Raw genomic sequence first — 24161 nt, 5'->3', positions numbered from 1 at the left:
CTAAAGCAGGAATTATCAAGGTGGGTAGAAGGTTCAGGATACAATTGTTCTATCCTAGATACACTGAAGCCTGGTAGCCCCACTGCTTACCTTCTGAGAAGAAGGCAAGTAATGGGTTTCCTCAGAACCCACTCAGGGACTCACTGCTTCTCTCTAGCTGGTTCTCTATCTGGTGACCCCTTCCAGGCTGCAACTCTTGGCTTCCCAGGTCAACAGCCCTGCAAGTGCTCAGTGCACAGGTCCAGCCCTGACCCTGGCCACTTTCTCAGCCACCACCCCACCGTAGATCACTGCTTGGAAAATAAACATCCCCCATTCTCTCTGCGAGAGCTCCAGTTTATTTAAAAGGAATGTTCTTTCTCCAAGTGGAATTTGTTAACTAGAGCTCAATTCATATTGACTGTTTATGCTTTTCATGAAAATCATCAAAAGTTGGATATCTTGATCCAGGTCCTGGTTTTGTTGGATCTGGCTAGAGGTATGAAAGTGGGGACTGGGCCTCAGAGGGGCCCATGCAAGTGAGGAACCCCTCTACCCTTATCTAAAGACCTGAATCCCAGGGGGAGTGCTGTGCAGAGATGATCTATCATTTACGATGGTCTATCACTTACGTCAGCAGAGTATGAGAAAGAACAGGAGCAATGGCGTCAGAACAACCTGGTTTCAAATATCTGCTGTCTCTTGCTTTGTGATCTTGAGCATAAAGTTACCATGTTTCCGTTCCCCTCTCTGAAAAAAAGCCCCAGAGGTAACTGCATCTTTCTGGTGCCTGTTGTGAGGATTACAGGGCTGGTGTGTTTTACGTAACACATGTGAATGTGTGTAATAGTATTCTTTCAGTGAATGACAGATCAAACTCCCATTCGACAGTTTTCTTTAGCATTTGGCGTGATTGAAATCTACCGTATACAAAAGCAAATTAGTTACTAACTTACCAAATACTGATACCCGCAGAGCATGCAAGCATAGATTCCAAGGCTGTATACATGCAGAAAAACAAGATAAAAAATAGAACCACATTTAGCCTGAACCAGTGGCTCGCAACGATTTTTCTACTGCAATGTACCAAAGGGACGCAACCCAATCCAGATGACAACAATGGCTTGACACAGCAGTGCTAGGAGTGCACGCTCAATCTACAAAGCTCTCAGGTATCTTTTGCCTCTCACAATACATGTTCCGCTCCAATCGACACCCCAACCCCTAGAGCCCGTCCCCAGTCCTGGTCGAGAACCGTACTCTTCACGATAATTAAGGCAAAGTACTAAATTTACTTATTTAGTTGATTTGACCAGTCACATTGGATAAAAGTGTTGGTTTCATTTATGATGTAAAAACATACTTTAAGTAGGAATATTCACATACCTTACAATGTTAAAAATATGTATAGAAGAAAGATTCATGAAGGCATTTGATATAAAACATACATAGTATGCTATTTTATTATACAAACGCTTTAAAAGAAAATAGAGTGATAGGAATTACAAAAGTAGGATCATTAAGAATTGACAAAAGTTTCCATTTTTCATAAAGGTCACATTCTCATCCTTTGGGATGTACAGAAATTATGTGGTTTACACAGTTTTATCTACATTCAAAACATCATGTTTTAAATGTTTTCAGCATAGCATGTACAGTACAACATGTTTCCATAGGAACATAACAGAACCCGTCACTAGTGGCCTGCTGTCACATGGCTCCTAACTCATCAGTTAGCCATTTTTAAGACACTAGTTCCAGCTTATTGCTACAATATTCAAGTTGTTCTATTCACCAAAATATAATGACTTTTAATTTATACTACAATCTACTGACAAAGGCTCAAAGAGTTATCATAAAATATACATCAATATACACAAAACAACTATTCTGAGTTAAATGAAGTTCCCATACTTAAATTAGAACAAAGAATAGTAATTTTAGGCTAATATATTATCCCTATGATTGATATTTTTAAAATTTTGAGCAAAGTGCACAGTGAATGAAATAAGTCACCAGCAATGATCCTTCAAAGAACATTCAACCTCCTTCCTTTGAATCACTATACCTGAGAAATGAGAACCTTTAGGCCTGGTGGGTACCCAGGCAACTCCACAAATCAAACACAAAGGAGCTATATGAAGTTACATTTGTGAGTCACGGAAGCCCACACTGCCAGGTAAAAAATGGCACAATTCACTAGACGGAGCCCCTGGGTGGAGTCAGCAGAATCAGCTTCCAGGAGATACATGCTGAGTCTTAATTTAGAGCCAACGATATCATCGATCAGCCATATTCTAGTGTTGGTGGACCCCGAACAAGGTTGAAATAGCCGGCCAGGGCGCCAAGGTCTATGTAGAGAGAACGTTGTCTCTTTAGCATCTCAGATTCCTCCGTACTTCCGGTGCATGAAGAATCTGAAGAGGGAAACATTGAAAAAAATAAAATAAATGATCAGAGAACAGGTTCAATAATAAATACCTATTTTTCCTGCAAAAAATATATATAATAATAATAATACATTGGGCCTAATGAAACAGCATGCAAGCTCTGGTTTTATTAAAATTATAGAGTTGAGACTATGGGCTAGTTATGACATGCATGACAGAGTTCAAAAGAGAATCCATGACAGCAAGAAGTTGGATAGAAATCCTGGCATATTTTCCGACATTCCAGATGGTTTGATTTAAAAACGGAAAAGTCAGACAAGAAGCGGAGAAATATGCAAACAAGCACTTTGGGCTTGACATCTAGATTTGGACCTAAGTGGATTAAGAATGCCACGGATTTTAATTATAAAAATAGAAACCCCTCTCCATGCATACTCCTGGAACACGTACTGACTCTCTGAAATGGGAAAGATTCACAGCTGGCAAAGAGATTTTAAGAAGAGAAAAACGGAAATGCAAATTGCCTTCGAACTCAAAATTTTATCTGGGCAGAGTAGAGCTATGGGGTTTTTGACCAAAGACTGGTGTGGCTTACCATAACTGAATTAAACAGAACCTCACTTATCACCAACAGCAAAACTGTCATACTTGATTTGTTTTTAAATGCAAATGATATTCTCCATTGCAAAAAAAGCAAGTCCAAGGCAACTTTCAATGACCATTTTACCTACATTTGCACTGAAAACCTATTATGATTTGCTGGTAGATACGACTTTTTTTTTTCTTTTGTAATTCTTTTGCTAACACCTGCTGAAATTTCTCAATTTATGGCACTCGAGAAGTCACTTCATGTTTTTTCCTCGAGTGCTTCTGTGAACTCCATCAGAGGTGTGATGAAGACAGAAAAAGAAGAGAAGCCAGCAGCCAGCTGCAGTGCACGCGGCAGGTGTCCATACCTGCAATGTTCTCAGGAAGTTCCAACTCCTTCCTACTCAGCAGCCTCTTCCGCTCAAAGAGGGCAGAGTCCAGACTCTGACAGCGTGGTTGGTCCTCTCTGGGGGGGTTCAGGGCCTCGTGCTTTAGTAGGTCTGCTGCCCTGGGGCGGTGATTGGGGTTCCTCTCCAAAGCAGCCTCTATCACCTCTCTCATGCCGGGACTGCAGTCGTCAGCGATATCTTCCAATGGAGGTGCCTGTTTGTGGATCTAGCAACAAACCAGCTCTCTTAGCAACAGTGAGATAAAAATATCCCCTCAACAGGAAAAGTATTCCAGTAAGGAGACCTGCAAAGTCAATCGCTTCCCACCCTGTGCCTGCAGCAAATACAGTTCATACAATCAGACCCTGAATCAAGCTTCCCTTTAGTTTCCTAAGGACACTGAGTTAAACCAATGTTTTGGTTCAGTGCAAAGGTACATGCTAGGTTTGAAGAAATGGTGACAGCTTTATATGTGAACAATGGCCCATGGGTCACTGTGCTATAATGGGGAAGTATCTGCTTCTAAATCGCTCAGCAGTAAAATAGGAGTGGCATTTTTCACTATACACCAGGCTGGCATGGGGATCTATAACCCAATATCTTTTCTTTAAAATGTTCAAAGAAATATACAACTTCCTTGGCTCAAAGAGTTATGCTACTTTGATGCTACTAAGTGGTATTTTATTATTATGCGTCTAATGGAATAGCATATAATTTATGCCCAATGCGTATTTAAGTAAATTCCCTTTGAAAAAGCAACACCTTCTTTGCAAGAATGGAGCTTTCTCCAGGTGGGAAGAACTTTCAGCTGCCTCTCATGGGTCACTAGTTCACCATCGTCCAACTCAGGTGTGAGCGGTATCGGAAGGAGAGTGGTTTTCCTGAGCAGGTAGTCCCCTCTCCCCACAGGCTTGGCTGACCCCCACTTACTATGTACAGGTAGGAAGGGTAGGCTGAGCGAGGGTAGCGCTTCACCCAGGGCGGGGTGCCTGTCTGCATGTGGATGAGCGTGGCCCCCAGGCTGTAGATATCTGCTTTGGTTGAATGGCCTCTGCACAGGATCACCTCTGGGCTCATGTAAATCTGAAAAAGAAACAGGAAACATCAGTTTGACGCCCTGCCATTGTCTGGGTTTCCATTTCCCTAATCCTGTTCTGGAAGCTGGCTCATCCGCCAGTCCCATATTTATTGCATACTTCATCTCTTCAGAAGATCATGTCATTGCTGTATCCCCTTTAGCAAAGGAGACTAACACAGACAGCCTCAGGGAGCCTGGCAGCTCTGGCCCCAGGTGTCCCTGCAGCCTGACAAAGATCACTTTTTCTACCGAATGAATACGTGGCCTAGCAGGAAAGGGCCCGCATCCAAGACTCCAGCAGGACTCCCACCCGAAGTTCTGCAAAGCACTACTCGGTATTTAATGTTTCTTCTGATACACCAGTTCCTTCCATATTTAAATGGACACTACAAATATACTTCTTCACCTCATGTTTGTTATTAAATTGCCAAATCTCTAATTATCTGCAGTAATAAAAGGCGGCAGAAGTGGGTATTAATACCCATTACTTGGATGAGAAGATTAAAAAGTGCAATGGTGTAAATGAAGCATTTCTATGAACTGCTTCTTATTTCTACCTCCCATGTAGCCCAGTGACAAAATATTCAAGGCCATGTTAACATTGTGTTAAGTTCTATTTGGTTTCATGAGTCAATGCTGGAAAAGTAGGGCCAGTTTTAGAAACAGTTTCTCTAAAGTTTGTTTCTAAATTTAAAAAAGAAAGAGCAAAAAAGAAAATGCTGGTATCCAGTGATCTGTATTTATGGCCGGTCCACACATATGGTAGTTAATATCCTAACTAGCAATATTTCGCTTAAAATTTTCAACATTGCCTGTTATTTGAATATGGAGAAGGAGGTAAGTGTTCCCAGAATACATTTCAGAGTAAATAAGAACTGGCTTACAAAAACTGGGGAAATTACCCAGTTTCCCCATCCACATGCCACTCAACTTCTTCCTACAACACATTTCCGGGCTATTTGTCTCTGTCTCTCTGCAAATGGGCTAAACCATGCTCCTTATTCTCACACTTCCCTTGAAGCCAAGATAAATCCTGAAGGACTTTCTTACTAAATAGCATCACAGAGTTACAAAATTAATGCAATGGGCGGGATTAACTGTCAGTAGAGGGTGCCCACCTCCTTCCCCAGTACAAGGATTAGGCAAAGTGTTTACTGCTCTGCAGGCTCTATGTGACTGCACACTTTGGGACAACAGCATCCTGTCCCGGATGACCTGCTGCTGCTCCTCAGGCAAATCGCCCAGAGCTGCATGGCTCAGAGCTCCTGCTTCCTCAAGCTCTATGAGAGCCAGGGAAGCAGGGTGTGGTGTTCGAGGACTCTGCAGGCTGGCTGGCAGCAGGCATGAAACAGGCCCGGTGGGACCTCAGCAGGCTCTCTGAGAGGTGCACGCCCTCGGGCATGGCCCTGGAGCAAGGGAACCCAGGTGTCATGTCAGGAGTCAAGACTCTCACCTCTCAACACATTTATTAGAACGAGAAAGAAACTGTGTGTGTGTGTGTGTGTGCGCGCGCACGCGCGTGCGTGCACACACGATGATTACATGTTAACTTGTACAAAGACCAAACAAACTAAAATTAAAACGTTTTAAAAAAGGACCATGCTATAAGTGATTCTGATTAGCTATTTACATTCATCATACAATGTAAGTCAAAAACAATAGATCGACTATATGTCAGATTAACCCTGTGTATCTATTAAAAGAGAGTTTATAACTATAAACACCAAAGCCAGTGTAGCACTTCATAAAAAGCAATTTACATTTGGCAAAATAACTCAATCAAAATACCATTCAGGAATAAACTCTTGGTTACTATCCATTACTCAAGCATACATTCTTTTTCTGCTAGAGAATCCCAGAAATGGCATGTCTTTCTCTACCCATTGCAAAATGTTCAATTTTATCACACTGCCAGGAAGAAAAAGGTATTTTCCATCTTTAATACCATAAATAGTCTGTTTCTCAAACTGGCTCCAGGAAAAAGGGTTGAGTGTCACATATCTGACTAAGGCCAAAATATGTTGAACATTTTCCAAAAAACACATGTCATAAGCATTAAGTCTTATTAGATTTTATGCTTTGGTAAAGTATTCTTAAGATCCGAGGACTAAAGCATTCTCTTCTGAATATTATTCTGCTCGAAGATGACTATCAAGAATCCTCTCTCAAGTATTTCCCAGAATAACTTCAATAATCTCAGCAAAAGCAAGGATTTATTCTGCTGCCCAGGAGAGTCTTTGCTTTGAAAAAATTAAGAGAAGGCTTACAGAATCTTGGTTTGAAATGAAGATATTTGTTTTTGGCACTGCAATTGAGTTCAGTGGAACACATCTACTAGCAAGTGTAAGGGCTGTTATTTGGTTGAACACCAAGACTGATGTGGAAATCTTGTGGCCAACTGTCCTCTCTCCATTTTCTAAGGGCACTTCCAGTAGAGACATAGGCATAGGGCTGGGAGGCTGATAGTTAAGCACCCACCATGGGAGGTAGCTTCTACACCCATTTATTTTCCCAGTTGCATCAAATCCCGTTGTCCATCATAACCAACTATGAACTAAACTGTTGGTATTTTAATAATTCAGGTGAATTTAACACAGGTCTCTTCCCAAAGAATGAGGACTGCTGAAGTACCACTGAGGGCATGATCCTTGTTGGTCTTGTCTTCCGTCCCTGGTACCCACAACAGCCTGCCACATAGCAGATGCTCAATATATTCATGACATGAATAAACTAGTTAGCCTAATAACGTGACTATTAAATTAAATATATTCTTTGAAACCCATGATTGCATGTCTCTGAATTACATTTAGTTTCACAAAAGTTTTGTTTTGGTTTTGCTTTTTTTTTGCTTCACAAATGAGTTAAATATTATAAATATTATAGTTTATATCTTCAGCAAGATTTATTTATGTTATAACAAACTTAAGGTTTATTATAAGATCTCTAGGATTAAAGATAGGCCTAAAATGTTGTCAGTACTGAATAAATATTATTGACCATGAAAATTATGTCTGTAATTAAACCAAAACATTAATATTTAGTTATACTAAGAATTTATACATAAACATGTATTTATACATAAATACATAAATAAATACATGTTTACATATAGCTATATATTACACAGTGTCTAGACCTTAGACTCAGAAAAACTGGATTCAAGTCCCAAATTATAGCCAGCTTTGGGCACTTTATTTTAATCTCTTTGAGCTTATTTCCTTATCGTAAAATGGGAATCATAATAGTATTTGCCTATAATAACGGTCTTTACCAATAATAGGGTTGTTGTGAGGATTAAATAAAATAATTCATTTAAGGCACTAAAATGAGCTCTTGGCACAGAGCCAGTGCTTGCTGCACACATTCCAGTGATGATAACTTAATGCGACAGCTTTTCTTCCCTTCTTCACCCTTTTTGCAGCAATGCTACAACATTTTTTATTTTTACTGTTAATAAGATATTGACCATTCATGTAGGAATAGGATTACCTCTGTTCCACGGAGGTCCTTAGGAAAATAGATATCTTCAGTCATTTGGACACTTAGGCCAAAATCCACCAAAACGGCTTTTGTGGACATGAAAACAATGTTGCTAGCTACAAAGAGAAGAAAATTTTCAGTATAAAATTATCTATATACCTATAAATAAAATGAAAACATTATCTCAAACAATGAATCCCAAATCAGAATAGATTGGAATGCTTTCCCTACTGAGATAGGTAAAATATATTTAAAAGAGGAAGATGAATCTGGGTGGGGGTTTAGGTGAAAATCACTTAGGATTTGTTAAGAACTCAACCAATGTGGATATAAATGATTATAGCTGCTAATGATACTTAAGATAAAATAGCCAAGATATGGAAATAACCTAAGAACCCATTGATGGATAAAGAAAATGTGATATACGTATATGTGAATGTGTGTGTGTACAATGGAATATTATTCAGTATAAAAAAGAAAATTCTGCCAACTCAGATGGACCTTGAGGGCATTATGCTAAGTGAAATAAGTCTTACAGAGAAAGACGAACACAGCATGATCTCACTTACATGTGAAGTTTAAAAAAACAAACTCACAGAAAAAAGTATAGACTGGCAGGTCACCAGAGCCAGTGGGGGTGGGGAGGAAGTGGTCAAAGAGTAAAAACTTCAGCTGTGAGGTGAATAAATCCTGAGACTGTAACACACAGCATGGTGACTATAGTTAACGGTTATATCATACATTGAAAAGTTGCCAAAAGAGTAGATTTTAAAAGTCCATACCACTAAAAAAATCATAACTATGTGAGGGGTGATAGATGTGTTAACTAACCTTATTGTGGTAATCATTTTGTTATATATACATATGTCAAAGCATTATATTGTACATCTTACACTTATATGATGCTATATGTCAATTATAGCTCAATAAAGCTAGAAAAAATATAATAATGCTCAAAAGCTTGGGTTTCAAATTCTAAGTTATAAGCATAGTATTATCAAGCCACTTTCTAAAACAAACAAACAAAAATCTCCATGTTTTTTGTAAGGTTTTGCTAGTCCACTTTATCATTAAGTATTTGCTAATCCAATTTATCATTAGATATTAAGGGTTCATAATGAGTCTCTCTTGCATATTTCCTTATTGTCTCTTACTCCTAGAAAGCAGTCAGTGAAGGCTTGTTGAATGAACTAGTCCAAATTGATATTCACAATTTAAAAGCTATACTTCTCAGAAATATGTGGCTGTATGTATGTGTAAATTAGTTTAAGTAAATTAGCATTTTAAAAGTCTTATTTAAAAGGGCATAGGCAGTACTTAATAGATGCATAGCTCTAATCTTCTCCACAATTGGACAATCACCCTTCCTTATGAGTTTGAGAGCTCTAGTGACTCCACCTGATTTTAAAAGGTGTATCAGGAGCATGGTGGAGGAAGGTATAAAGTGCTCCAAGGGAGCTAAGCTCCATGCCACTGAGGACCTTCAGACCGAGTGGAAGAGCCCATCTGCCTCCTTCCTAAACAAGATCTTTAAGCCCAAAAGGTACATATCCAAAGATAACTTACGTTTAATATCATGGTGAATCACTTTCTTTGAGTGTAGAAAATCAAGTCCCTTAAGAACATGCTTTGTCACCCAAATAATTTCAAATTCTCTCATTGGTCCACAGCTCTCCAGTTTCTCCAGAACAGATCCTCCCTCGCCTGCTTCCATAAAGAGATGGACAGTTTCACCCCACAGGACCGCGCCATATAACTCAGCGATGTTCTCATGCCGGAAGCAAGCCTGGATTTCCACATCGGATGGCTTAAACTGGTCTACTGGGATCTAGAACAAAAAAATACCAGTAAGATTAAAAACAATCCCAGGATAATGAAGAAAACATTTACAGTCAGCCCTCCATATCTGCAGGTTCTGCAACCAGATACAGGGACCAACTGAAGGACTTGCGCATCGAGGATGTGGGTATCTTCAGGGGTTCCTGGAACCAATTCCAGTCAGATATCAAGAGATGACTGCAATTTAGGTCAAATCACAAACATAAGGCAAATAAATGTTCTCAGGGATAGTCTGGTCTGTATGAAATTGTACTGCCGAGTTAAAATAATGTCGACATCAGATCTGCCTTAATATTATGTCAGCTTCAGTAAACAATTCAATATAAGAAAATAAAAGAAAAAAAGTAATGTAGAAATTATTATTTTCATTTAGAGTATAGAAATTCAACCAAAGAATTATTTGTGATTGGATTAAAAGAGATAATTTCTTATCTATTATACATGTAATTTCTATGGCATCTAGATATTAGGTTACATTTTCAATATTTCTTGTCATGAAATAATATAACATTTTTGGACTCATAGCCCATGCTCTAAGAACGCATTTTAAATAAGCACCAGCCATCCATTCTATGGAAAACCAAGTCATTAATAAAGAAAGTAAATCTTTTGGTGCAGATGGATATGGAATGTCTCTAAAATACAGTGTTCGATTCAAAAAAAAAGCGAGATGCAGAAGTACATGTATTATGTTTCCACTTGGAAAAGAATTTTAAACAATATATGCATATGCCCATAGAGGTTTTCTGGAGGGATGCAAAGGAACCTATTAACAGTAGTTCATTCAAGTAAAGGGATCTCGTTCTTCAGCCTATACTCTTTTGAATCTGTTGGGGGTTGTTAATCATTTTATTTTAAAGAAAAAAATATAGCTTGAAAATAAAATACGACAAGAAAAACAAACCCACAAAGCTTTCTTCCCATGTCTTTTTTGAGGAAACAGAAACATAGGACATTTTGGTTCTAAGATCTTTATAAAATGTCAACAGAATTTTTTTTAAAAACTTGAACATGTCGCCTCTAAATGCAAGCTTCAAGTGGCTGATTAGACACATTTTTTTCCTTTTAATATCAGAGACTCTGGCAAATCTTCATAAAAGAACAAACAAGCCAATATGTTGTTGATCTTTAATTATAACAGAGATTGAGGTAATATTCAGCAATTATTTTTTATTTTTGTTAAATCAAAAGTGAGTTTATTTTACTGTACTTAAAAAAAATCTTTAAAGTAGGACAGACATAAACGTATAAAACTGGTTAAGCATCAAACTCAATGAATTATCAGCTGCACACACCCACATAACCACCATCTAGATCAAGAAACAGAACTCCACCAGGACCCAGAAACCGCCTAAAGGCACCTTCCAGTCACGCTGCCTTAAACCTGTTTGGAGCATTTATACAAGTAGAATCTCTTACTATAGATTTTATTTTGTATCTGGCTGTTTTGGCTCAACTTAATGATTATGAGATTCATCTGAACTACTATCATTGTAAACCATTTATTTTCTTGGCTGTTCAGTATTCTATGTGTCAATATATCACATTTCAGCATCTGGAAACTTTCCAGTTTGGGACTATTACAAACAGTGCTGCTATGAATATTCTAGTACGCAGCTTTTGGTGACCATGTGCACACACCTGCTGGGTATGCACCTACAGGAGTGGAATTGCTGGGTCACCGGGCACATCCATGTTCAGCTTAGGTAGATAATACCAAACAGTTTCCTAGAGTGGGGGCACCTTGACAATGACTTTAATAAGAAGAGATGGGGTCTTCTCAATCATGGATCTATTCAAATCCAGTCTTTTAATGTGCAGTCCTGGGAAGACTTGCAGCTTTCCCAGCTTCTGCTTCTCTGCCTGGCCTCCTTCCCAGTGGGTGGGATTAAAGGTGCAGAACCAGCACCCCCTCCCCCATCCCCCATAAGAGGGATGATATCCAAGCCGGAACCTTTTTCCTTCTTTTTTATCAAGGCAAACTAGATTAAAATAAACTATGAATTTAAGGAGATTCAGGAGCTGAAGGGCCCCAGGTAGCAAGCAAATCCATAAAACACAGACGCTTTTGGACAGAGCACCTTTAGACAAGATCCAGTGGAAGGCTAATATGCTTTGAGTAATGTAAATAAACAAATGCACAACATGATGGCAAACACGCAGTGAATGTTGTCTGGTTACAAAGTACATACCAGTTTACATGCCATTCTTTTCTTAGTCTTTATATCTTGTGCTAAGTACACTTTTCCAAAGGCCCCCCGAGGAATGAAATCGGAGCCAATATTCCTGTAAGTAAGCTTCCACGGGATGAGGAGAACATCAGAGTCTATTTGATAGCGTCCGTTTTGGGGAGTGATTACCTAAAACAATAAAAATTTGGGAGTGTTAGAATTCCAGCAAAATCCTTTTCTAGGACCCACCCTTTCAAAACTGGTTACTTTAGATTGCGTTCCTACACTCAGTGTTTGAAATTAGTGGCACTCTGTGTAATCCTAACAGTGTGTAGAGACTATATTTAGAGTTACAGCAAGGCAGGGAAAGCATGTAACAGAAACACATCCGTCCCTGGTCAGACCTGATCAGATTTCCATCTACTCCGGAGTCATTAATTGCCAAATAGAACTTTAAAAATGATTTATCTAAGGGAGCATGACTACTGTGATCAAGAGGCTGAAAATAAAGATTGCATAAGTATAAACTGTGCCTGCAAGTTGACTCGTTTCCAATTGAAATGTGCTAACCTGTTAGTCCACATAGCTATTACTCACGCATGATACATACAGGGAGAGTGTGGAAATAAACTGATGATCATGAGGGATTCTGGCAAACAATGTGTTATGCCAGAGCTATGAGTTGACAGTGCTACCTAAATAAAGTAAGGGCAGAATTATTTCTCATCTACTTACTCATTTAATATTTATTGAGTGCATATGCGCTGGGCACTGTGTCTGGTGCTGGGCAGACATTTATAAACAAGAGGTAGATGACCCCTGACCTCCAAGGGTTTATGAGCAAGCAATCAGAACAAGAGATTTCAAAACCAGTGGACTCAAAACTTGAGAGATGTATCTTGATAGCAATGTGAGTTACAAGGGTGTGTGCATTTGTAAAACTCATCAAACTGCACATTTAAGATCTATGTATTTTACTGTATGTAAGTTCTACTTCCATTTTTAAAGAATAAAACATTAAAAAAAGAAAACGATTAAAATTTAAACAAATTAATATGGCAATCCACAGGAGATATGACTTGGTGCATATGCCCCCCCCCAAAAAAAAATGTTTAAAGTGCTATTTCAAGGGATAAAGAGTCTCAAAAATGCAAGTTTTTTCTAAATGTAATTAGTAATAATATGACTTCAGATTATGAATTCGGGAATTATGAAACTATTGAAGAGACATCAAGTTATTTCAAGCACAGACCAAGCAGAAGGGGACTGTGGACCACATGGGAAAAGAATGGACACCCGATTCATCTGCAGACAAAGGGGGCCCCTCGCAGGCGGCTGCGATGGGAAAGGTTCTGATAACCGGGAAAGGTTCTGGTAACCGTAAGCATTATTCATTCAGTCTCCATTACTGCTAATCTTAGCTACACACCCCGCAAACAGATGTGCTGTTAGTCAGGGAACGAAATAGAGAACGACTCTAATACTTGGAAATGTGAAGTCACTACATTTAAAAATTATTTACTGAGCGCTCCCTCTGAGTGGGATCCTGTGCAGACAAAGCTCTAGAGGGAAAATGAGTAAGTCCAGACCACAGGCTTGCCTAGTTTGAAATGTGACCTCCTTTCAAGAAGTATGTCACCTCAAGTTACTGGATGGCTCTTTTTACAGCATGCTAAGAATGTGATGAACTTTGTCCCTTTCCACATGGAGTCGGAACCATGCTCACTGCATTCAACTATTCCTAAATATTGCCTCTTTCTTGTTATTAAGTATTTACAGACCCAAGTTCACCACAGCCTCTCAGTTATCCACTTCCATGTTTAGCTCGCTCACACCTTGGTGGAAGTTTTACTTTTGTTTAACCAAAATTTGTTACAATGCAGTTTGACCCAGTGTCCTCTTATTTTATCTAAAGGGACCAAAAATGAAAATAGCAGCCATATACTGAATGCTAATTATGGGCCAGGCACTGTGCTCAGTACTTTTTAATGCATTATTTTATCAAAGTCTCACAACAATCCCACGCGGTAAGTGCTATTTTTATCTCCATTTTACAGATGTGGAAATTGGCTTTGAGAAGTTAAGCAACTCATTAGTTTGTGACAGAGTCAGGATTCAAACTCCTGGGTGTCTAACCCCAAAGCCACCACCCCTATTCTCTGGATAAGAGCCTTTTAACTTCCAGAAGGCTATAATTAAAGTGAGCCACGGTCAAAACCCAGTTATTAAAAGACTACATTTACATGTCACCGAGCATACCTTAGCCTGCTCCTCTTTGGATAAAATCCTGCAAGTGCCTTCATCCCCCTTTTTCAACTTCCCACATTCAGGGGATCCCCCTTGGAATACCCCACAAGTTCTCCACGGCTACCTTCCATGACAGGCCCTGAGCATGCAGTGTATATGCAACCGCGGGCCAGACTGCAGTTCACGCAGCTCCATGTTCTCCTCCTCACCCCAGACTATCCCTGATTGGGTTTGAGATGTTTTTCTGCTCTGCTGCTGCTGCTTCTTCCTTGGGGCCCTACCAAATAATCTCGCGGATCTCCGTGCTGCTTATCTCTGCCGGTTCTTCCACTTATCAAGGCCATCTTCAAGTGCAGACATTATAAGCATGCTTTCGATTTCCTCATCCACATCACTGTCATAGATACTGAACAATATTGGGCCTCGGAACAGCACTTCAGTAAAATCCTTATGTATTTTAGTAAAAATAAATTCCGTCAGGGACCTGCGTGATGTGGCTGCTATAAAATGGATGTGTGACCTTGAGCTACATTAAAAGAGACTATTACCTAGATGAGAGGCAAAGCTGGCCCTGTCTTACTCTGCTGGCCACACAACAGACAGACCACCAAGTTTACAGTCTGGCTATAAGGCAGGCTTGAGTTCAGAAGGCGCCACCCAGAGAGGACAAAAGTCAACACTACAATACATGAGAAGTAGCAGACATAAAAGTGTTTTGGAAAGAGAAGATGTGGGGAACATGCAATTTTAAAAACCTTGGCAGGACTGTCATAAGGAAGGAGAGTAACAATTATACAAAACAACAACTACTGAAATGGCTTGATTCTTTCGACACTCACTATGTGTAAACAGGTCACATGCATTCATTATTTGCTCTAAACAACAACCCTATGGAGCACTATCATGTTACCCATTTTCCAGATAAGTATACTGAGGCTTACAGGGGGTGTGATAACTAGCACAAAGTCACACAGCTAATCCATTTCAGAGCTGAGATACACACCCAGGCATTTTAAGACACGGGCCTGCAGCCTTCACCACGACTCACTGTGTACACCTTTCGATGGCAAAAGAGTAGAAATAGGACTAAGAAGAGTTGGAAATGGTTTTTAGTTTTATATAAAGGAGGACTGTCTTACAATCAGAAGTGGCCAAATATGAAATTAAATGCCCCACCATGTGATGAATTCTTCATCACAGGAGATTTTCAGGCATAGACCAAAATGCTCCACCAATTATTGGAGATGTTGAATAGCGTGATTCAAGCACCAGAGGGCTTAACTCGGTATCTTTAAGGATTTTTCAACCCTGAGAGGCTGGGACTCCATGAATAATCCCTGAGAAACAACATTCGGCATCTCATGCCCACATCTGTGACGGAGCCCTCTGGCTCTTCAGCTCCTCATGTAATCACCAAAAAGTTGAGTGTTTGAACTCAATTAAGGTTATCCATCCCCAGATCAGGTTATGAACTGGTCTAGATTATAAACAACTGCTGGGACTCTTACACAAAGCAACTCCTACCTTAGTCTCCTTGTTTCTTCCACTGGTCCTGCCCCACTTTGGTGGAATCTTCATGAAACATTACTATAGCATACGCTTGCACGCACATGTAGACCACTATTTAACAAGCCCGTGCTTCAGGACATTTTTGTAATTAATTAATTAATTAACTCCATAGGTGTGTGGTGGTTGGTTGCCTAGGATACGCCATGTCTCTATGCCTCTAGGCCTTTGCATATGCCACTCGCTTCATCCGAAACACCCTCTGCTCCCCACCCACTTCATCTGGCTGACTCTAACTCAATCACTTAGGCACCAACCCCCAGTGGAAGCCTTTCTGATCATTTCCTGACCCACTACCACCCTCATGGCTGCGAAAGCTACCCTATGTGACTGTTACCACAGTGACCACAGCTTAGTTGTATTGAGAATTACCACACTGCATTGTAATTGCCTGTTTACTTGCCTCTTGCATTCACTAGGCAGAAAAATTCTCCAGCACCTGGAAAATCACCTGATACACTGTGGATGTTCAAGCTATGTATCTATGTTCATCAAATGAACAGATGAATACTTGAATACTTGAATGAAAGCATTTGGTCCATATACGGACATACATTTTACAGATAGATTTTATCATGGAACCAATCTATTTGGTAGATAACTAGACATTGTTTTATAATGCAGAGAGACAGAAAGCAGCAAATAAAGCCCAGGAGAAAAAAGTTTCGATAGGGCACTAGGATGAGGACCATGGGAAGAGGAAGGTCTTGACTGCAGGATGGTTCCATGGAGACCATGCTGTGAGGATGAAAGGGAGGTAAAAGCAAACCTTGCCTCCTGTATCACACTGTCTCAGACTAGCTGTGATCAGGGATAAAAAGGCATGATTATTATGCCATTATTCACAGAACACAGAGCTGGAATAGGTTACTAGCAGTCACAGGGATGTATCTGATCCTTAAAGTCAGTGACAGGAAAATCAGCCATCAGTCGCTGCCGAGGCACTCTCTACATTCCTGTGGGTTTTAGGGTTCTCCTTTTATTCTGTTCTGTTTTTAAGTCTTACCTTATGTTTTATATTCTTGATCATTTATAAAATAAAAAATTTTTTTGAAGTTTTCAAAATCCCTACCTTATGATATGTCCTAGTCTTAAATTTTCTCTTAACTGTGCATTTGCTCATTTATAGAGCGCAGGCTCCATGGCAGGAACTGATGACATTTTACTTTTACTCTTTGCTGATATAAAATTTTCACTTCCGTTTAATGTCTTAGTTTCTCTCCTTCTCTGCATTAGCTTTTCTTTCTTTTTTTTTTTTTAACTTCAAAACCTTCAGAAAGTTTTTCTTTGCACTCCTTATAATTTTCCTGAATTCCCTTCTGTACATTCCCATCTCTCATCTGTCTGATGGACCAGGGGAAAAATACATAAGTCTACATATTTGTAAGCAAGAGTAATTCGTTTATTCTGCATGTTTTTCTTTAAAATGCCCATTTTAACAAATATGTTAAAAAAAAAAAAGGAGAGAGAAATTAACAATTATGTTTGTCATTACAGACACATACATTGTTTCGAACCAGAGTCTTTGGCTGTATTTTTAGCTAAGGAAATCAGGTATCATTTTTAGTTCAAATGATTACTTCTCATGTATAAGCAGAATAGTCTTAAGGTAAAGTACTTTGTCAACTATTAAATACAGATTTGTACATCGAGACCAAATCAAGTCATGCAACCATGCAAAATGCAATCCAGCCCCAAACTGAGCTATAGCTGAACACAACTGGCTTCTACCAAAACAATTCACTACATAGCTGACCTAAATTGCTGAATGAATGTGGTATGCAAAAAAACAAAATAATTAAGTAGTATGTCTAGACTTCTTGCTGTTCAGCACTGACCTTCTCCCCACATGAGCCATTTTGCCAATTAGATGCACAAAAGGAGTCACTTTCATCGATAAGCATGTTTTGCAAGTTACCACCTACTCCTTTATAAATTGTTCTTTTTTAAAAAAAAAATTAGGTCTTTAGCCAGCACCTACATTCACCTTTGACATACTAAGAGACTGAGAATCCCAAGCACACCCACACACATCACCTGATCTACTATTGTGGCAACAAAGTATTGTCACAATACTGTGGATTATTTGCATACTTGGGATGACTAAGCAAATATATCATTTGTCATTCATACTTTGCCAATTAAAGAGAGTGAATCTGAAGATAGCTATTTACTGTCTACAGACTACATTTCTGCAAAAACTGAATTTAGCTGGTATTGATATTGTGACATTTCCAGACGTGACAAGAAAGAAACAAAGAATTCAGCCTTCAAAAATATTAAAGACAAAGTCTTCCTTTCTCAGATGAAGTACTGTCATTAAGCCTTACTTTTCTGTCTAATTGATGAATTAGTTTTTTTAATGAATCGTTAAATTAAAATATTCTTAGTCATTCTCTATTCACAGTACTACAAAAATTCTTTGAATCTAACTTTGAATGAAGACTCTATTTACATCTTTAACATGGAGGTGATTCTTACAAATACTACGTTTAAAAAAATTATACCTGGCAGCCTGTCTAAACCAAGTTCAAATGCCACTCTGCATTAAATGAAGCTGCAGGGGTAAAGTTGAACACACAGCACTGAACTGATCAGGAAAAAAACATACCATATTTAATAAAATTCCAGATTCTTGTCGTCGGTGTCCATAAAAATGCTTTGCGGTATTGGATATATGGTTTGCAAAAGCAAGCAAATCCTCCACGGTCCCGTATCTGACTGTTGACAACCGAGGATCTTCTTGGCCACTGAGCAGCAGAGACTCCGAATGCTCCTCGTTTTGATTACTGTCCTGACACATGGTCATTAGACTGGGTTCGTAAACCACTGGCTCTTCACTTACATAAAGGTTTTCCATAATGTCTATTACATCAGACATGTTCAAATGTTTAATTAATAAATCGATTTCTTCTTTATTGTCACTTCCAGTGCTCATGTACTCCATTACTGTTGTGCTTTCTAGAGAGTCTGCAAAAGAAAACACAAATACCATGTCTACTATATTTGTATTAGAAAGGAATGGCATAAAACGACTGAGCTTCTAAATGTCTTTGTTTACAACATAAGAGCTATATGTCTATAGTGTGTGTGAATTCGCAACTGAGCTTCTAAATGTCTTTGTTTACAACATAAGAGCTATGTGTCTATAGTGTGTGTGAATTCGCGTTGACAGACAATGAAGAAAGAGACCTTAGATAACCTTTAGTCCATCCCGGTCACTTTGCAGAGGGGAAACCTGAGATCCAGACAGCTTACTCCTTACTCACTCCCTGAGTTGGTGGCATCAGCCATAGCCATTGAAAACAAACTTTCACTAAACGTAAACACAAATAAGAGCAGCTTTTGGTCCTTAACAGCTTCCAATTTTGCTGCTACCTCAAGGGGTCAATCATCTTTGCATGAGTCTCTGTGGCATGGGTGACTTTAAAACAAAAGAACTACTTTACCAACTTCATAAGCTAACTTGGCAACTAAAATTCAGGCTCTGAAGCCAGAAGCATGTAAACTAGATTTGAATTTAAGCAAACTGATTAAGTTTCAGGGATAATTCTGATGTAAATGAGTTAAATAGCTCATTTAGACAAGGGAGAAGTCGTAAATCCTCCTCTTGGCAGTGATGAGTATGAGAATGGGGAAGATTCATTTAACCTGTGAATCAGCTGCCCTCTCTTAAGACCAGAATTTTATATATATATATAATACAAAGCATACATCTCAAGGTTCCAAGAAGGTTAATTTAACATCTAGGTCAAAAACCCTCTAGAAGCTGTGGTCTTACAAAGAGGCCAAGAAAGCCAAATTTATCATAAACAAGATCAACTTGCTATATTAACCAGTTCTTGTATATAAATCAAGTGTTATGCCTGAAGACTTGTAAATGAGAAAAAGAAAGCAAACCAGTGGTAAAATATGATGCTTAGGGTTTTAGAACAACTCTATTGCAAAGAATTAAAGGTAAAAAAAACATTTGAGACATAAGGGCATTTGGAGGCATGTATGTCTATTTAAACGATTGTGCTCCTGAAAGCACAGATTCTCTTTGAAAGATGTGTCAGGTCCTTAAAAGCACAAACCTTTAACCTATTCAACACTCTGTGCTAAAAGCCATAGGCTTTGATCAACCTGGAGATCCAGCAGGAGGTTCCAGAAAATGTTCCACCAGCAACTCATCACATAGCCACTGGCTTCTGAGTGAATTTCATTTGAGAAAAGAACCACACGATTTAATGTCATCATTAACTTACTTGACATTTATTTACTGATGTATAAACTGTGTCTTAGAAAAGCCAACTGGCATCCTGCAGTCTGATATTCTATCTAAACTCGCACTGCTTGGGATCAAATCTTGACCCCTTTTATTGTCTGCATGACATTGGACAAGTACCTTAGCCTCTCTGCACCTCAACTTCCCCCATCGTTAAATGGAATCATAACAGCACCTACCTCATAGGACGGTTGTGAGGATTAAAGGAGGTCATGTATATGAAGGTGCTCAATGCAATGTCTGGTGCATGGTAAATAAGCTGTGTCATTTGTAGTACGTGCATAAGAGACAAAGACTGAGTCAGATGCCTGGCTTTGCAGATACTGCATTAGGCCTCCTTATCTGCAAATGGGATGTGGCTATCTATTCCCTCCGCTTCTTCACAGTAGGGCTTTAAAGACTGTATCTAAAACAAGAAACAAAGAAAAAAAGGCTGAAACCTATGAAATGCTTTGCTGGCTGTTATCACCAGTTAGGGAAGGCAGCTCCCTCTGAGAGATCTTGTGCACTTTTAAGAGAGACTGAGATTCAGGCTCTTGGAGTCTACTGAGTTTTAAAAGGGATTCCTCGGGGGTAAAGGAGGTACACTGATGGCTTTCATTGAGCCATTTCATTGCAGTTTCTACTTACAGAATTTACTGAAAAACAGAAGTTAAAACAAAAATAGCCTGATTTAGGGCTCCACTGGCTGGAAAGTTCCAAGGTTGTTGGATTTACTTATCAAATAGCTGACTTGAGAGAAAATAGTTCCCAGTAGTAACGTGACTCAAGAGAGGGAAAAGCCCACACAGTTTACTAGTCAGTCAGCTGATCTACAGAGGAAAGACAGGTGCAGAAGGTCTCAGGTGTTTATCTGTAAAACCTAAGTAAGAGGTTAAATACCCACTCAGCTCTGTGGTGGGGCGGGGCAGGAGGGGAGGAGGGGAGGTGGAGATGCTTATGACTGAGACAAAGAGCAGGTAACACCTGCAAGCAGGTAACACCCTCAAGCAAGGCAGTGCTCCCCAAGCAACCGTGATGACCAGTCCACCCACAAAACACTCCTACAAAGAGCCTCAGCACTTTCAAGGGTAAATTAAGCAGACAATATGCTAATGATTTCTGAGTTATTCACCATTGGTGCACACGAAGAAAAAGTGTGGATCGTGAAGGTATCCTACTTCAGCAAAAAAGACCCTCCCTCACATGGTTACAGTAAAAATCATCATAAAATTCCTACTTAACAAAGTAGATGACTCTGCTCGTGTTTTAGAAATGGAGAGATGAGCAAAAACAGTCAAAATTATTTGCTTCAAATCATTTCAGAAACCAAAATAAAACCAAAAGGAAATACTATCCCTAAACATTAATGCCATACTCTCAGCTAGTTCCACCTCATACATAAATGAAACTTGAGAGTTTCCTGGTAAGTGTGAATGAAAATGGCCAAGATTACAGGAATCAGTTTCTGCCAAACAAAGGATGATCATACCTGTGTTACCTCCCACTTAAATGACTTGTCTGCCAGAATAGTAAGTACATTGCCCCTCAAGGAACATCTCTTATTACATTGTATTGTTTTCGAAAAGCCCCAGAATGATGCAGTCCAGTTGTAGAGAAGCACGCTGCTCCAAAACCTCTAGATGCTAAGACCATCCAATTTTCCTTGTAAAACAAGGTCCTTAAGGGCCATCTGCCGGAAGTACCGCACACACTCAGTGAGAGTCGGGGGTGTCTGCTGGAATCAGATTATATTCTACTTCGCAAATACAAGAGACTCAGACCACAGATATTTAATGCAGCTGTATTATTGTTTCTTTCCCTGTTCTTATCAGGAATAATCATTTATTCTGGACCAAAATATGTCTTTCCAAAAGTGAAATAGACATTGCGATGTTTCACTGAAAGACAGCTCGTGGCCTTCTCTGTATACTTTTGGGATAAGCTTTGTGCATGCAGTGCTGCCTTCTAACCATTATACTCTGCCTAGAACTAGAATAATTTCAGAGTCTTGATATCGCGTGACCACCGGGAAACATCTGTGAAATAACTTTTTTTCCCTTCTAACATGCTTAGGTCAAAAGCCCAGCATTCGTGTTCTGCGGTAATCACCCTTAAGTCACAGACCAGCGTCCGGGTTTATAAGCATGAAATTAAGCTTCAGCTATTCAAAAGGCTCTCCGCTCCGCCACCCCTCATCCCCCATTCCTTCTCTCCTGTTCCTCAGGGCCAAGAAAGTTTTTAAAGGGTTTGTAAATTATAAAAGCGCCCATCATTTGGGCGGGCGGCAGCGGGGGCCCACAGTCCACGAGGCGCACTCACCGGGTCTCGGCAGAGGGAATGCGGCCGTCTCGGCGGCGTACGCGACGGACAGCGCGGTGAGCCGGGACCCCGCTTCCCCCAGCACTGGCCAGCCCGGCACTGCGCGTACGTTAGGGATCCGGGAAGGAGGAGGAAGGGGGCGGAGTCGCGAGTCCACACCGCGTGAGTGCCTTGCGCAAGGTGCTTTCCAGCAGCGCGGGCTGCAGCCAGGACCCGTGCGAAGGACCGAATCGCAGCTGCGCGGACCCCTGGCACGCCCCGACCTTCCCGAGTCTTGGAATCTGCCCCTTGCCCGGGGCACCCTCTCTTTTAAGGTGGAAAATGTTGGAGCAACCAGGAGGGCTGAGACCAGAAAGACACCCCTGAGCCACCAAACTCTGGGTTACCTGCGCCCTCCGCGCGCCCCTGCAGGCCAAGCGCTCCAGCTTCAGTGCTCCGACGGTCCGGTGCGCAACGAGTGGCCCGCCTTCCCGAGCCGGGCGCGCCTGGGCCCCGAGGTCCGGAGGTGGTAGAGGCTGGAGCCAGGGCGACTGGTCCCAGAGCGTGGCGCTTCTTCCGGACTGGAGCGGACGAGCGAGCCCAGGCCACCTTCGTCGGCCCCTGACTCACAGCGTCTGAGCCAGCCCAGGGGCGGCGCAGCGGACGCCAGCCGTCGCCTCCCCGCCTTTTCCATTTCCCCTTTCTCTCCGTAAACAGAAAGAATTGCGGGGAAGCCGGAGCCCCCGCACTGGGAAATTCCGTCCTCCCCCCGTTTGCCCTCAGGGCGCTCGGGCGGAGTCGAAGGCGAGATGAGGGAGGAGCGAGCGCGGCTCCGGGAGGGGCGCGGACAGAGCTCCGAAGTCGGGTTGCCACGCCACCTGCGGGCCCTGGACAGTAGTTGAGGTCCCGGGTCACCCATGAGTTTTCCCTTGGACCTGGGGACTGGAAGACCTGGTGGTAGAGGGCGCCCCAATGGCGGAGTTGGAGAGGTGATCAGAGCCAACGCACCCCTTTCCCTGTACCGGAGGAAGATCGTATTTCCTATTGAGCTTCTGCCCTAGGTGCTGCTCCCGTGTCCCAGGCCCGGCTGAGCCGCCCAGGCCCTTTCCTGCGCTCTGCAGGACGCGCAATGAGGGGCTGGCTTTCCGGAATCGGGTCCAGATTCCGGTTTAGGTCAACACACACTGAGTGCCACTACCTGTGGTCTGCAAGCACGCACACAGGTTAAAGGTTTGGGAGAGGCTGCCACAGGCTGGGCGGGAACCTGGGGAACGATCACCTGAAGGGCGGGAGCGATGGTATACTCCGCCAGCAAAACCTGGTTTTGTTCTTTATTTGACCTGGTTATTTTGTGACATTGTCCCATTTTGAAGTGTGTCAACTGATCGCCTAACCCCAGCTGCGGAGTTTCTCTGTCCTGCTTGAAAAGATCAAAGTTCGTTTATCGTGTTCTTCCTTCTTGAGTGGAAAGCCTCTACTCCAGGTGAAGCCGGAAATAGTGCCTCTCTCCCCGAAATCCACTTGGCAGGATTTTCCCAGTACCTACTAAGATGCAGGCTCCTCTTCCCTTCAACCTCTATGCTCAGTACTGCCTTAGTATCAAGCACCTACTGTGCATCAGACATTTTGCAAGACTGCCCAGAGGAGGAGGGATAATGTTAGGCAGACGTTCTCTCTTTCCCACTCGGTCGCTGGGCGTGCCAGGCAGAGCCCAGATTCCAACTCCCCACCACTCTGATCCTACACCCTGCCCTTTCCAGAACCCAAGCTCTTCAAAACTGCATCGCAACGGCTCTAGGGCTCTCCACATTTCTCCCGTGGAAAGTGAAGTGTTATTCTGACCCGAGCTAGCTAGCAGAGGTGAGAAGCAAGGCTCTTCTTATAGGT

At 41.1% G+C, this 24161-nt stretch overlaps 1 protein-coding gene across 4 annotated transcripts; it reads right to left on the bottom strand.

Annotated features, from left to right (window-relative positions):
* Nucleotides 1-1242: 1242 nt before the first annotated feature.
* Nucleotides 1243-23071, bottom strand: MAP3K8 (mitogen-activated protein kinase kinase kinase 8). 4 transcript variants are annotated; one of them, XM_016161075.2, is made up of 9 exons: nt 22682-23070; nt 20174-20400; nt 18339-18697; nt 11936-12103; nt 9471-9732; nt 7914-8020; nt 4277-4429; nt 3326-3572; nt 1246-2396 (listed from the first exon to the last, which is right to left on the bottom strand). In XM_016161075.2, the coding sequence occupies exons 3-9, from the start codon at nt 18672-18674 to the stop codon at nt 2266-2268; spliced, it is 1404 nt and encodes a 467-aa protein (XP_016016561.1). In that variant the 5' UTR covers nt 18675-18697; nt 20174-20400; nt 22682-23070; the 3' UTR covers nt 1246-2265. The 4 variants fall into 4 exon arrangements, with proteins under 4 accessions (XP_016016588.1, XP_016016578.1, XP_016016561.1 ...); XM_016161082.2 differs by lacking the exon at nt 22682-23070 and adding an exon at nt 22296-22405; XM_016161102.2 differs by lacking the exons at nt 20174-20400; nt 22682-23070 and adding an exon at nt 22296-22672 and having other exon boundaries at nt 1243-2396.
* Between the last annotated feature and the right edge of the window lie 1090 nt (nt 23072-24161).

This window comes from Rousettus aegyptiacus, unplaced genomic scaffold (assembly GCF_014176215.1).
Source record: "Rousettus aegyptiacus isolate mRouAeg1 unplaced genomic scaffold, mRouAeg1.p scaffold_m13_p_10, whole genome shotgun sequence".
Classification (NCBI taxonomy): domain Eukaryota; kingdom Metazoa; phylum Chordata; class Mammalia; order Chiroptera; family Pteropodidae; genus Rousettus; species Rousettus aegyptiacus.
The sequence above is the reverse complement of the archived record's forward strand: the minus strand, read 5'-3'. Positions and strand labels throughout refer to the sequence as shown.